Below are 13348 nucleotides of genomic sequence, written 5' to 3' on the forward strand. Positions count from 1 at the left end.
CTTTCCAAGTATTTACTCGCGTTCATAGCGAGGCGATGCTGGGTCTTCACGGCTGGATCTCGGATGTCAGGGACCGCACATGGAAAAGTCTTGTGGTGCAAAGCAGTAACTTCGTGAGTTAGTTTTGCAAAATCCAGAGCTGTTTGCGCTGGGACAGCTTTTGTCCCTGGCTCTTCCCCAGGTGTGGAGCTGTCATTTCGGGGGGGATGCTTTAAAATTGATGGACTCTTGCACAAACCCCAGGAATATTTTCCCATGGTGTAATTACTCCCCAGGTTAAATCCTGCAAGCGGCAGGGGTTTCTTTTTAATCTCAATCCTTAGAAAGGACCATTGATCATCTGGTCTGACCTTTTCTTCATCACAGCCGTTAAGCCTCACCCAGGTGCCTCTGTATTGAGCCCACAGACATGAGTTAGACCAAAGTGTTACAATCCTTGAAAAACTCACTGTGCCACAGGAGCATGAGGCGCCGGTAGAGGCAGGGAACTGGTGGAATAAGATATACGATCCTACCTTTCCCGGGTCTCCCAGGTTTCACTTCGTGCAATCAGAGAGTTCATCCCTTTTTATAGCCCTGATGCGTTTTCTTAATTTTTGGTGAGGTTGCTTGCTAGATGGTGAAACTGGCTGCTTCAGTCTTTAGGTCCTTTCCTCCCGTAGCAGCAAGAAGGGTTGGGGGGAGCTGCTGGTGCTACATGGGGAAAATCAGGGAGAGTGTGAGTGAGCAAGTGCAGTTCTTGCTTATGGTTAGAGTGGGAAAATTAAAATAAGATGCAGGAAGTGTGATGCAAGTCAATGCTGCCAGTGAAAATACTTCTCAGGTGATTCTAAATGAAGATGCATGGAAAAGCAAACTCATCACAAAAAATATTCCAGCAAAAGGTGGGTTAAATTCAGGGAATTCCAAATTGAAAAAAAGAATCTGGGGAGAAATTTAGGGAAATTTGGAGAAGAAAGTGGGTGTAAATGAGAGCATGGAGGAATTGTTAGAAGGTCAGCATGGATTCATGTTAAAAAAACACAAACCCAAGCAGGTGTGAAAAGCCAGATGCTCTCCCCCGCCTGCCCGGCCATCCCCATCTCAGGGGCCTGTTCCCAGGGTGGGTGCTTGCCGGTACCTTTCTCTTTGTTATTGATTTATTAATAAATATGGGAGCGGGGCTTTGCTGCTGCTTTGCGTGCAAGTCAAAGCAGGCTTGCTCTAAATTCAAGCACTGCAAGCTCGGTCTGGCCTTGGGAATTCAAACTTTGTTCTGCTTCCTACTTGCTGCCAGCAAGAAGATCCCTGGCCGAGAAGCCGGCGGGTGCCTGTGCTGGTGGACGAGGCAGGCGAGGAGACAGCTCGCCCCGCTACAGCATCCCGGGCTCTGCCCCGAACCCATCCGACCTGGAGACGAAGCGCAGTTTTGAACCAGGTTTCAGCCATCCCAACGATGCTCCGTCTGCCTCCGCAGCAGTCTTCAGTTTCCTACATGTGTGTTGTCAGCCCGCGGTTTGCTTGGTAATTTCAGTCCAACTCGGAGGCAGAAAAAGCCGTCAGCCCCGTGATCAAAGTGGAGTTCGCCAACAGGTTTAGACAAAGAGTCCAGTATCAACCTGAACACGATGGTACACGCAGTCTCTAAATCACTGCTTTTGCCTTCAACAGTAATAGTGCCTGGGCCAATTTCTTCATGTCCTGAAATGCCTGACCTTCCCTACTTCATTAGAGATACCCCCTATAGCTTGTACTAATGATGCTGTTCAAAGACAGGTTATCTACCTCTATAAATGCCCGTATTCCCTGGTAAGAAATGCAAATCTGCAATGCAAACCAGCGAGTAAGTTTTGGCCAGAGTTTTCAGCTTATATTTTGGGAGCTGTGTCATTCACAACCATTGTGGGTTGGTTGCTCAGCCACCACCAGGAAACCTCCTCCTTCCGAACCCACCCGTGGCATCGGCTTGCCTTCAGTCTGTGTGTCCGTGGGGAAGAAATGATCTGAGATCCGGAGCAGAAGACCCAGCCAGCCCCGGGATCTGCAGCCTGCAGCGGGGCTGGAGGGTGACCATGGACCCCCCCCCCCAGCCAGGAATGCATTTGCTCGGAGCTCCCATCCAGCTGCAGCGTGCCACCGTCTTTGGAGGCAAAGGGAAGCGCGTACGAGAGAAGAGAAATGGGATTATTTGAAAAACGCCTTTGTGCTTATCCGGATGGCAGATGGACGTGGCCGGTGATTACCAAACGCAGCCGCGTTCCCAGCGCGGGGGCAGCGGGGACAGCCCGGGCTCCGGTGGCCATACGGTGCCTTGCTGCAGTTGACATCGACACAGCTGGGCACAGCTGGCGCCTCTTGGCTGCTCCATCTGCAGGGCTGGAACTGAAAACTGGAGATAAACCAAATGTTGTAGCGTCGCTGACATTAAGGATGTTTCTGCTTCTATATATCCAAAAATAGGCGGCAAATATTTTGCTCTTTGTCATGGAGCTCCTCTGCCTTCCTTGGCATCGCCTTCTGTGTCACTAATGAATTCTTGTTTGTTTGTTACTGTTTGATTTTCTTCCCACAGAGGACTGATTTATTAATAGGAAGAAAACAAGCAATAAAGAATCCCTCCAGTTATTTAGCTTAGCTTGACTTCTTACTCTTCTTTGTTAGCTAAATTAAAAGCAATCCAAATCTACAGGAACCTTACTTCTAATTTGGAGAGCTGTAATTATTAGGAGCTATATTTACCAAGACACTGTCTGAACTTGTAACCAGATTTTAAATGAGTGCATTATCAGGGTAGGGAATAAAAGAAGCTGAATTCAGTTACGCAGTTTAACCCACACTGTGTGGAGCCTCTTTTTCCCTTTTCATGCCAAGAAAGTGTTTATTTACAAATTTTTCATGAGTTGACATTCACTTTGCATACACGGCTGCAAAATATCTAAACACAGCAGACTGCACATCCCTGAGATGTGCTGGAGCCAGGGTTCAGTGCAAAACACCCAAATTAACCATATTGACTATTAGCATTTAAAACCACCAATTTTTGCATTTTACACAAATTCAGATTTAAACGCTTTCTTAGTGATCACGGTTGCTTATGCCTTATGGACTCTTTTGACCTATGAAATATTTGCAGCTAGCAATATTTCTTGCTTATTATTTCAACTATGGACTTGTTTATTTTCCTTCCGTTGGCTGAAAAGGCATAAATGTTTGGACAAGTTTAGTCTCAGTGTGCTGACACTTTTGCCACATGCTTGAAAACATCTGAATTATCTCTGTAAAATGTATTTTAGCTTCCTGGTAATACTAGAAGAAACCTAAACAAATTTGTTTATGTGCCTAAAGAGCATTATAAAAGCCTGTGAATCCACTTTGATACATAACAGGAATTTTAGCTGCCACTGTACCTCTGTGCTGGGTTTAATAAAATTCACAGCAAATAGCTGATGGAATGAGCCATCGAAGTTTGTGCTGGCACCTTGGCTTATATATATGTATGTATGTTTGTGCATCTGTATATATACCTACCATGCTATTTAATTTTTGATCCAGCATTGTTTCTAGTTGAGCCTTGTAAAATGAGCTGAGCTGCACCCTGCACATCTTTGCAGAACGATTAGAGCAGGATCCAAATCCGCCTGTAAATTCAAGTTTCCCTTCATTTCCATCGCTATACGTCTCTGAATGACAGCAAATTCATTCCTGCGCTGGAGACTTGCCAGAAGTTTCTCATCTTGCTGTCTGTGGGCTGCTCGCTCCCGCTCTCGCTCTTTTTTTTTTTTTTTTCTTTGAGGTTTTTCTGATGCCTATAGAGTGAGCTCAACTCAAAGGTTTGCAGCTTCGCTCTCGTCTGCTATTCTGTAGGAGCCAGCCTGGGCGCCGGTACAGTCAGGAGTAGTGTGTGAACGTCGGATTTCTGCCTTGTTTCCCTGCAGGTGACTCAGAAACTTCACAATGCGGCTGGTAATGTATTTCATTTTCTAAATACATACTTAAGCGTTCCTCTTGTGCATCTTTGTCAGCTTTTGGATAGACTGGCTTTCTTAGAACTAATTAAATGAAGACATGTCGGGGGGGGTGGCGGATGCCTACTGGGACATGGATGCTGTTTGTTTTACTCGCCAGCCAGAGATGTACAAGCAGATTTCCTCAAGGAATCTTAAATCAAGCAGCACTTTTTCCTTTAGATAAGGAGGCTTGAACAAATACAGATTAGCAGATGCGATTCCTAATGTCCACAGACAGAGCTGCAGTAAGTTTATTAGGGAAACCAAAATTTAAGGCTGTGTTACATTGTAGGCTCAGAAAGGAGAGAATCGCCTTCGTGTGCTAACAATTTAAAACAGTGTTTGCTAAAGATGCCTGAGGATTCAGAGGGCTCTGCTGAGCAGTGGTCATGCTGCTGTGGCAGAATTTCTCTAGGTTTAACTGCCCTTTTCTTTTTGCTCTGCAATTATTGGAAAAAAATGTGGCTACGGTTCATGGGGTAACCCTACAGGGCTTTTCAGCTTCGGTATTCAGCAGGCATTTCAGCTCCTCTAAATACAAGCCCTTGAATAGTAAGCAGATCAATGTAGGGCTCCCGTAGCCAAGAGTTCAGCTGTTTGTCAACATGTAAAATCTCACAGCTTTTGTCGGGTGCAGTACAGGCAGCTTGCTAGATTCCTATGAAGTCATCCAGGAAACGCTGTGGGGACCAATCCTGGCTCTGACAATGGTCGAAGGACTGAAGTAGTTATTCTCAGATGGATTTTTTTTTTTTTTTTTTGCATTCCTAACATAGTAGTTGTAATAGGCAGAGATTTAGTTTGGAGGGGCTAGTTGTATGTATTTAGCATCAAAGCTCTTTTAAGAGCAAATTCTGTCTGTCTTCCTTTAGCGATACTTCCCTCAAGACTAGCTTACACAGTGTGTTATCTTTACACCTGATGCTAAACTGTATGTCAGCTCAGTACAGGGCAGAAATAGCCCATGAGGCTTTTTCATTTTCTTCTGCTTACAAACAGACCGCTTAAATGTTGTATGCATCGTTACAAAGCTATCCATCAGAAGGCAATGCATTGAAATGCCTATATGTAAACACCACGGGGTAAAAAATAAAACTAGGTGCTATTAACTCTGAAGAGATAGAGCAGACTAACATGCTTCTGAGACAACACATGGGAGTTAAAGCTAATTGTGAGTGGTAGCTCAGGCATTTCCCGGTAAGGTTTCTGACGCAGCAGGTGAGGATACATCCTGCACAGGCAATTCCTCACCGTGTGGCATCCGCTGCTTCTCTTAATTCAGTGGGAAAGGAGGAGGAGGTTTAACATGTTGGTATTGATATTTCTGACATGGCATAGAAGATATGGCTCTTCATTCTAGTGTGGGTGGATGTAAATAAGCAAATATTGAATTATCATTTCTCCAAAGCTAAAATTAATCTGAGCTTTTACGTTTTCCAGGACAACTCGTCAGACAATGTAAACTAATTTGCTAAATTGCACGGGAAAAAAGAATGCATTAGGAATATCTAATTTACATAGAGCTGAATATATTTTGATTCCCTTTATTGCCTGTTTCAAGTTTTTCAGCTTTCCAATAGGCTAGATAAGCTCTATGGGTAGTCTTATAAATAAAAGAAATACATAAAGAATTTACCTTAGTAGTAAGATGCTGGGATTCACTTAATGTTCACAATGCAGCACTGTAAAGCTTCGTGCGTTGTGTCAAATACTTTTCTCACCTGCTTGCACTACGCGTTTCAAAGTACAGATACTATAGGAGACCTTCACTTGCTTTAAATCTCTGGCCTCCTAAAACTCTAATTTTATGTTACACAAGGGTCCTGCAGGTTCATACTCTTGCAGTTTGTGGACTCATGTAATCTCAATAAAAGCAAGGAGACTATTTATACGCCCAAGGGCTAGATCATCTGTTTTGCGTTTAAAAGCTTGTATAGACCTGAAATACAGAAATGAGATCAAATGCAAGTAAAATGTTTCTACTTACAGTAATTTCGCTGGATGCCAAAGAAAACACAGTAATAAATGACATATTGTTTGTAAGTATGCTCTCTGAAGGTGAAGTCTTAGTGTTTCAGAATACCTGTAACTATTACACAGACTTATAGCTGTATGTAAGCTTCACAGTAAACCCAATATTTAACACTTTGTACATCTGAAAAGCCTGCACTGTAGCACCCCGGAGCATTAGAAAGGCAGTAATTCAGGTGGATAGGAGAAGTGTAGCCTCCAGATGTTGTCCCAGGTGGCTCTGCTGTCCGCTGGGCAAGGAGGGCTGTTACCTGAGTTCAAATACACTCCTCTACGACAGGTTGGATGAGTAAATAGGGTGTGCAAAATCACCCGCAGCAACACTAGAGGTAACATGAAAATTTCTCATGAAACAACGATGTCGTCAGGAGTTTAATTGGAGTTTGGTCATGAGACAGATGAAGTCAGCTCTGCTCTCCCTGGATTCAGCAGAAGCTAGATGTGGAGACATTTTCATCTAGCAAGGTCAGATCCTTCGAAGAGTATATAATGTGATTTTGAGAAAAAACAGTGCTTGGGAAAATATCTACTAGGCAAGAGCAATGATCAGGTCTCTTCTTCAACATCTCTACAAGAACGAGAAAGTCAACTGAACTTAGACAATACTTCATTTAAAGGTATGTCAAAAAAGTGAAGGTAGACGTAGCCTAAAATTGTCCTCAGGAGAACTGTGAACGATGATAAGTGGGTGTTGGTAGAACCAGGCTAACATGGTTTGTATGTAGACACTGAAATGGGCGATTAAATTGGGCTAAATGATCCAGCCTGAGCTGTTGGGAAACAAAGTGGAAAGAAGCTCCCAGCCCATACGACTGGGTGCATTTCCCAGGCAGTCTGCACAATGGATGTAGAAACACCTTGAAGCAAGAGGCTTCAAAGCAGAGGCAGCTACCTTTGGAGACAGGATTTGACCTCCAGCATCGGCTGTAATGATGCACCTCAGCTGCGGTCAGTCCTCCTGCCGGCCACGACGGCTCAGAGGAGCTGGTTCTTGGGAAGATGCTAAAAGTGAAATACATATAATTTGGCTAAATAGGAAAGGATCGGGAACATAAAGCACTCACCAGTCTGAAACTCTGCAGTTTTGAAGGAAGGGAATTGCAAGGAATTATTTATTGTGGTAGGAAGAGATGTAATGAATAAGATGATAAAGGCATAGTTATGCTGAAAATAGGAATATTTTCCTGTTGTAGGGTCTTTTTTATAGTATGCAAAATAACCTCTACAGGAAGCCAAATGAAATTTTACTACTTAAGCACTGAAAAAGAGCTGTGACAAGCTCCGTGCCCAAATGAATACAGCACATATTGGATCAGGCAACTGGATTCATTTTTTTAAAATCTCTATTACCATTCAGTGGCAAAAGAAATTTGTAGTAAAACTTGAAGTTATTTTCAGAATTCAATGAGCTGTTTAAATAGGACTATTAAATTATAAGTGTTTAAAACACCTATAAAATGTAGGTGTTCAACAGGACTATTAAATGCAAAGCACAGATGAGGTGCATTTCAACATCAGCAACGCCGTTCAACCTTTCTGGCAAGAAATTAGAACAATAAAACCAGGAGAACATGGTAAACTTCTCTAGTAATTCTTACCCAGGACTGAGAATATTGTATCTGATGCTCTGTGCCAGCCAGCTGGATGCGGAGATTGGTGCAATCAACCCACCATGCCCAATTTTAACTGACATATCTGAAAACAGCTAAGCTACTTCAATGCAAAGACATTTGCAGGAAAGTGCTCCTGAGCCCTTTGCCTCTCTGAGGGGTGGCAGCACGGTTGCCAGTCACTTTATGGAATTACCCGAAAGTACTTGTAAAAACACTTTGTAGCATCGGTACAATTCACAGCGGCACAAATCTACCGCTCCCACCAGCAACAGATTTTGCTGAACTTTCTCTGCCCAAAGCTCCCCTTTGCACCCAGGCAAACAGCACAGGAGGAAGAAGAAATTAAACGTGTTGGTGGTCCCCAGACACATTTTCCTCCCGGGAGGTTTAGTTTTTGCAGTGATTCAGAGGTTTTATGAAACACTCTCATCTTAGTGCATCAAGCTAAAACCCAGAGAGGCTTCTGCTGCAGGGGTTTCTGTTGTAATTACTCTTATTGCTGCACCTGAAATACCTGTAATTAGCCCCAGCCTGGCTGGCTGAGGGTGTAGGAAGCTGATTAGCGAGGTGCCAGCATCTCCACCCCAGTGGGGGTGGGAGCCAGCACTGCTCCCTTCCCTGCCTAGTCCCTCGGTAAGGGCCAGGGCCTCCTGGAGCAGGGAGAGGGCGGGTTTGCCTTTCCATTGACAGATGTTAGAGCCGTCCTTTGCCTTCTGTTTTGCTGTTGTACTGGAGTGGTGGTGGAGAAAAACAGGTAAGAAAGTGTTATTCGCCTTCACTTCTTGGAAGGGCTAGGGATGCGAGTGCTGCAACCGCTTGCAGCAAGGGGTTCTCCTGTGGTTATTTATTTTTCATGTTTGCACCTTAAAAGAAGAAATCTTAAAGCATGTCATGGGGAGAAAATGTGTAACTTGTCTTATAGAAATATCCTGCCAACTCTGGAAAGAGTTGGCTGCTTTTCTCAGGCAGTCCCTGCCTGCGTGAGTCCCAGATGGGTCTGGTGTGTCACTGTGTCCATCCTGTGGCTCTCTGGAAAGCAGGATTTCTCCCCAGGCTGTGGTGAGGTGGGAATGGGAAAGTCTGTTGTGATGCTGTTGGGCAGAACCTGCTTTTCTGAGCAAGTAGGTTACAACCATGTTTGTCTAGGCAAAGCTTCTGTGAGTCCCCGTACTGGATTTTGTGACTGTGACCTAAAGCTGAATTACCTCCGCAGACCTTATAGCTAGTGCATGTTCTCTGATTAGGTGTCAGTAGGATGTACCTGAGCTGGCCTCGGTTGCGTTACTGCTTCCAAATTTAATGACTGTGTTTGATCAAATTTTTATATGAGGGAATGGACAGTACCTTGTAATGTTGTTTGCGTGGTATGCTTGTCTGCCTGAAGAACACAATGTAATATTTTCTTCGGGGATAGATATTTGCTAAACTCCAGATTTGAGAGGAAGCAGCCTCCCCTGATCACAAACTGGAAAAAAAAAAGTTAATAATAAAAAAGATGCCCTTTGCTCTTAACTGTACCAAATGCACAGAAGCTATTCTGTTAGTGTCTGCTAATGCTAGGAATGCTGCTCTGGTCCGTGCTCTCCATCCGCTATGGCCTCACAAAGGGATGCTGCCAGGGCCTCCCAGGCATAGGTGGGACCGAGGAAGGTCCCAGCACAGGTCCTCCCTGGTGGAGCAAGACCCACCAGGGATGGGCTGTGATCAGATCTGGAAGGCACCAGTGGTTTAGCGAGGGAAGGGGTAGAAAGCTCCTGCTTCTTTTTCTAGAAGCTACGTAGCATTTTGGTACCTGGAGACATCACGATACCTGTTGGCTACTGTTATAGTGAAAGATCCATGGTACTGCTGTTGCCAAACAGTGGGTGAAGTCAGAAATCTGATATTTTTACAGAATGCAGTGTTACAGATGGGTGAGATAGAGTGCAGGTATGAACCATCATCTATAATCCTGACAAATCTTTTAATGTGGGCAGGGCTGGGGCTAGAAAGTTCGTGGTGGTGAAAGGTGGCCGTACCCATGCATGGGTAGGTTTTGGCTGCACCAGACCCTCCTGCTGAGGGACTCGGGTGGTGGCAGCATCGTGGTATCCTTCGTGTCCTTGTTATACCAACTAGCGGGGTTCTGCTCCAAGCCGTGGTCATCCCGCTTTGCGTATCTAGCGTGCCAGCAGTATCTCTCATCTTATGTCTCATGGTGTTGTCTGCTGTTTGCTCTCTCAGTGCCAAAGATGGCTCCCGAGTCCGGGAGCTTGGCTAGTGTTTCCAGCAGCATCAGCTGGTGTAATGAAAGATATTAGCTCTGCCTACAAACCTGCTCTCTCCTACAAGAGGGAAAACAAACAAACAAACAAACTGGGAAGTTGAAACAGGTGATTTTTGTTCCCTCTGCAGTTTCAGGGCAAAATACTTTTCATTTCCCGTACTAAAGATACGTTGGGCAGCGCTGTGCCTTGTGGAAGAGTTGCAGGGGTTCTCTGCAATTAAATTGGCTGCAGGTAAATGAACACTGTCTGCAAGTTGCTCCACAGTAACATTTGAGTGAGATGTGTTATGGTATGGCACTGTAAACTTGATATTAATTTTTAATAATCTTTGGATACCCTTTGGGGGGATGCCCTCCATAGAATATTAGTCCCTGCCCTTCAGAGCTCCAGCTTTCCTGCTGGATAAATTGTACAGTAGCAAATATCCATTTCCAGGGGCTCACAATCAACTTCTTGTTCGAAAGTAAGTGGAAGTGTGTCTCCTGTCCAGAGGCATGTCTGGTTGCAACTGCTCAGGACAGAAGCTTTTTGTTACAGAAAATATAAGTTGTTCCTAGGCTGATAGGAGTGTTTTGAGAAGCTCCTAAGGAAAAGGTAAATCAATTTGCAAAAACTGAAAGAGACCTCCCTCCTTCACCCCCCAAAGAAAACCATACAGACTGCTTTGTAGGGTTTTCTGTACTAGCTTGTTTTAATGAACAGAAACATCTTTACACAATGTTCGAATACATCAGAAAATGCAGTTTCCTACACTTTACAACCCTACTCACTCTGAGAATGATCAGAAATGAGGAAAATCCTTTTGGAGTGACTTTTTCCCCCCCTTCCACAAGTTCCACCACACCTTCATCCATGTTAGTGAGTCCTAACTCTGGTGTGTTAATTTAGTGCATCTTGCTTATTCTTGATAAGCACGAAACAAATTAGGGCATGTTAACATCTACTGCAGTCCTGCCTCAGATTGCCTCTTGGCAGATATCCTCGCATCAATTTCTGCAGCACCGGAGGTAGCTGAGCTCGATCTTTCTTTTGCCATCCTGGGCGTAATCCCAGAAACATTAGGTTTGGAAATCTTTCAGCAGAAATGGCTGGTGATTATGCTAGCTGCCTGCCAACGTGTCCCTCGCCAGGAAGCGGCAGGAATAACGGCCACACCTCAACAAATGGCCTAACGAGCTGAATTCACATCCATTTGGAAACAGGTTATTCATGAATGCAAAGCAAACCCAACAGCTCTTGTATTTCCCTTTAGACCCTTCTTAATATTCTGTTTTCTTGCTCTTGGTAGACCAGTTTTGAATAAGCAACTACTTCTGTGTTGATACTTGAGTACCAGTCAGACATGGGTGTTGCAGGAGGAGCTCAAGGGCTGAGGACGGCTGGCCTTTGCTAGTTCCCCAGCTGACCGATCTCTGCCAACAGCCCATCTTGCATAATGTAAGATATTGAAGGCTTTCATATTTCAACCAGGAAATAAATGACTCTTATGAAAGCCCAAGGAAAAAAATATCTTGAATGCAAACTCAAGGGATATGGAGATTAACAGGGTATCACAACCTGAAGTAGAATGGTGAAAGGCAACCAAGGACGTTCTTGGTAGGCTATTCCCATCACTGACCTGTTGGTACCCACTGCTGACAAGAGTGGGGCACGGTGGACATGCCCCTGTTACCAGCTGTAGGACTTTTCCTTTTTGTTTTCACATCCTTCTCCAGGATGAAGCTGCAGCTGCAAAGGTCGCCAGACGTCAGATGCTGCAAGTCAGTGTTGTTATCCTTGGAAGAAAATTACATCACTTAAGCTAATTACCAAATGGCATTTCTCCTCTGAAAAATTACATACCTGGGCTCTCTAGGAACACAGAGTGCACAGCTTTGAAAGCAAAGTCATTCCTAAGCCTTTTTGAGAGATGTGATTTAGTTAACCTACTTCCTAAAGCACAATTAAGTGCAGCTGAATAATGGCTGTAGAGGAGTGACCTTTCCTCAAAAAAAAAAAAAAAAAAATCTAGTCCTTGTGCATTCGGTATTTTGCCAAGAAGGTTTGCACACCAGCTAGCATGCAGTTAGTGCTCGAAGAATTACCAAAGTCATTCCCTGGGAGGGTGAGCTCCTCTCCTCTCCTGATTTCATCTTGGCTGCAGAAGGGTTAGCAGGCATGAGCTGCTGGCCAAAGCACCCCCCCTTCAATTTATCAGCTCCATGGAAAGCAATGGGATTAAAGTCTTTGGGGCACAGTTCAAAGACGTGGGGAAGCAGAGGTGTTTGGGAGCATTGCCTGGTCTGTAGGTACCTGTCGGAGGGGTTGAGAGGCAGAACAGCTTCTAGGTTTTGTGGGTTGTGTTTATTCTGTCACTTTTTTTTTTTTTTTTTTTTTCCCCTCCTGTAAGAGGATGGGTGAATGGATCAATCCCTTTCCCTATGTTCCCAGCAGTTTGTATCTTACTCTGGATAAATTCTTGCATAAGCCTGGATGTTAACAGCAGTGGTACAACCCAGCAAAGTTTTGGTAGTGTTTCTGAGTACTTTCAGGATATTTTAAAGCCAGATGCAAAATTCTTAATTTATACCTTTCTTTCCTGTGATGCTTCCTGTTAGAACATTCTTTAGTAATAAAAATAAAACTCTCATCAGCACAAGTGAAAAAGTTTGGAAATGTTGTAGTCAAAAATGGGACCTCAGCTCTTATTTCTCAAGCCAGCAGGTTGTCTCTGAGTCTCTGGTGTGAATCCCAAAGGCAGGTTTTAGTGTAGCTTTATGCCATCAAAAAAAGTACAGAAAGAGCAAAACCTGAAGAGGGAAGATTGGCTAAAATTGCACTGTGCAGATTCGCAGAGCTTTTTACATCAGCTCTGCTGGCAGGGTTGGATGAGATATTGTTGATGCATCAGTATTAAGAAGAGCTTGCTGTTTGTTTTCCAGCTCCACATTTTGCAGAAATATTCTTGCTTCACATTTTTAATGAAAAAATATATTTCTGGCCTTCTGTGTTTGCTGACGATAGCTTACAAATGTGAAGCTCAAAGGCTCAAAACCCCAAAGGCATATAAAGCACCAATATTTACAGCTCTTTAGAGTAACTCTTTTTTAATTGAGTTTCATGACATTTGGTGGTTTGGTTTATGGATTTTGAATGATAATATACTGGTTTTGAAGTATCTTTTGAAGTAATTACTAACACTGTATCAGATTTCCTAAGTTAATTACAAATGGTATAAACTGCCATGTGAAAAACATTGTTTTTAAAAAAAAATATAGACTTATGTTTTATGAATCCTGTTTTGAAAGATTTCCTCCCATCTCATAAATTACTTGGAAATGATTTAAGGAAAGAAGAAATAGAAAGTAAAATTGAAGCCTTTGATGTTAGTTTTTCGCTATTTTTATCTTTCTCCTCACTTTTTATCTCCTCCCCATTCCAAGTCTTCCATGCAGTGACTGAGGACAGCATT

General features: G+C 43.7%; 1 protein-coding gene across 3 annotated transcripts in view; it reads left to right on the forward strand.

The window, feature by feature from the left end:
* LOC115347732 (schwannomin-interacting protein 1) overlaps positions 1–13348 on the forward strand; it is a 235215-nt gene that overhangs the window by 45469 nt on the left and 176398 nt on the right. Inside the window, exon 1 of one of the 3 annotated variants that reach the window (XM_030029408.2) lies at positions 3838–3942. The exons of the other annotated variants lie outside the window; for them this stretch is intronic. Within the exon in view, the coding sequence (XP_029885268.1) occupies positions 3934–3942 (9 nt within the window). The 5' untranslated portion in view covers positions 3838–3933. Of the gene's footprint in view, positions 1–3837; positions 3943–13348 lie in introns of those variants that run through there. 3 annotated transcript variants of the gene reach the window in all.

Source organism: Aquila chrysaetos, chromosome 10 (assembly GCF_900496995.4).
Source record: "Aquila chrysaetos chrysaetos chromosome 10, bAquChr1.4, whole genome shotgun sequence".
Classification (NCBI taxonomy): Eukaryota; Metazoa; Chordata; class Aves; order Accipitriformes; family Accipitridae; genus Aquila; species Aquila chrysaetos.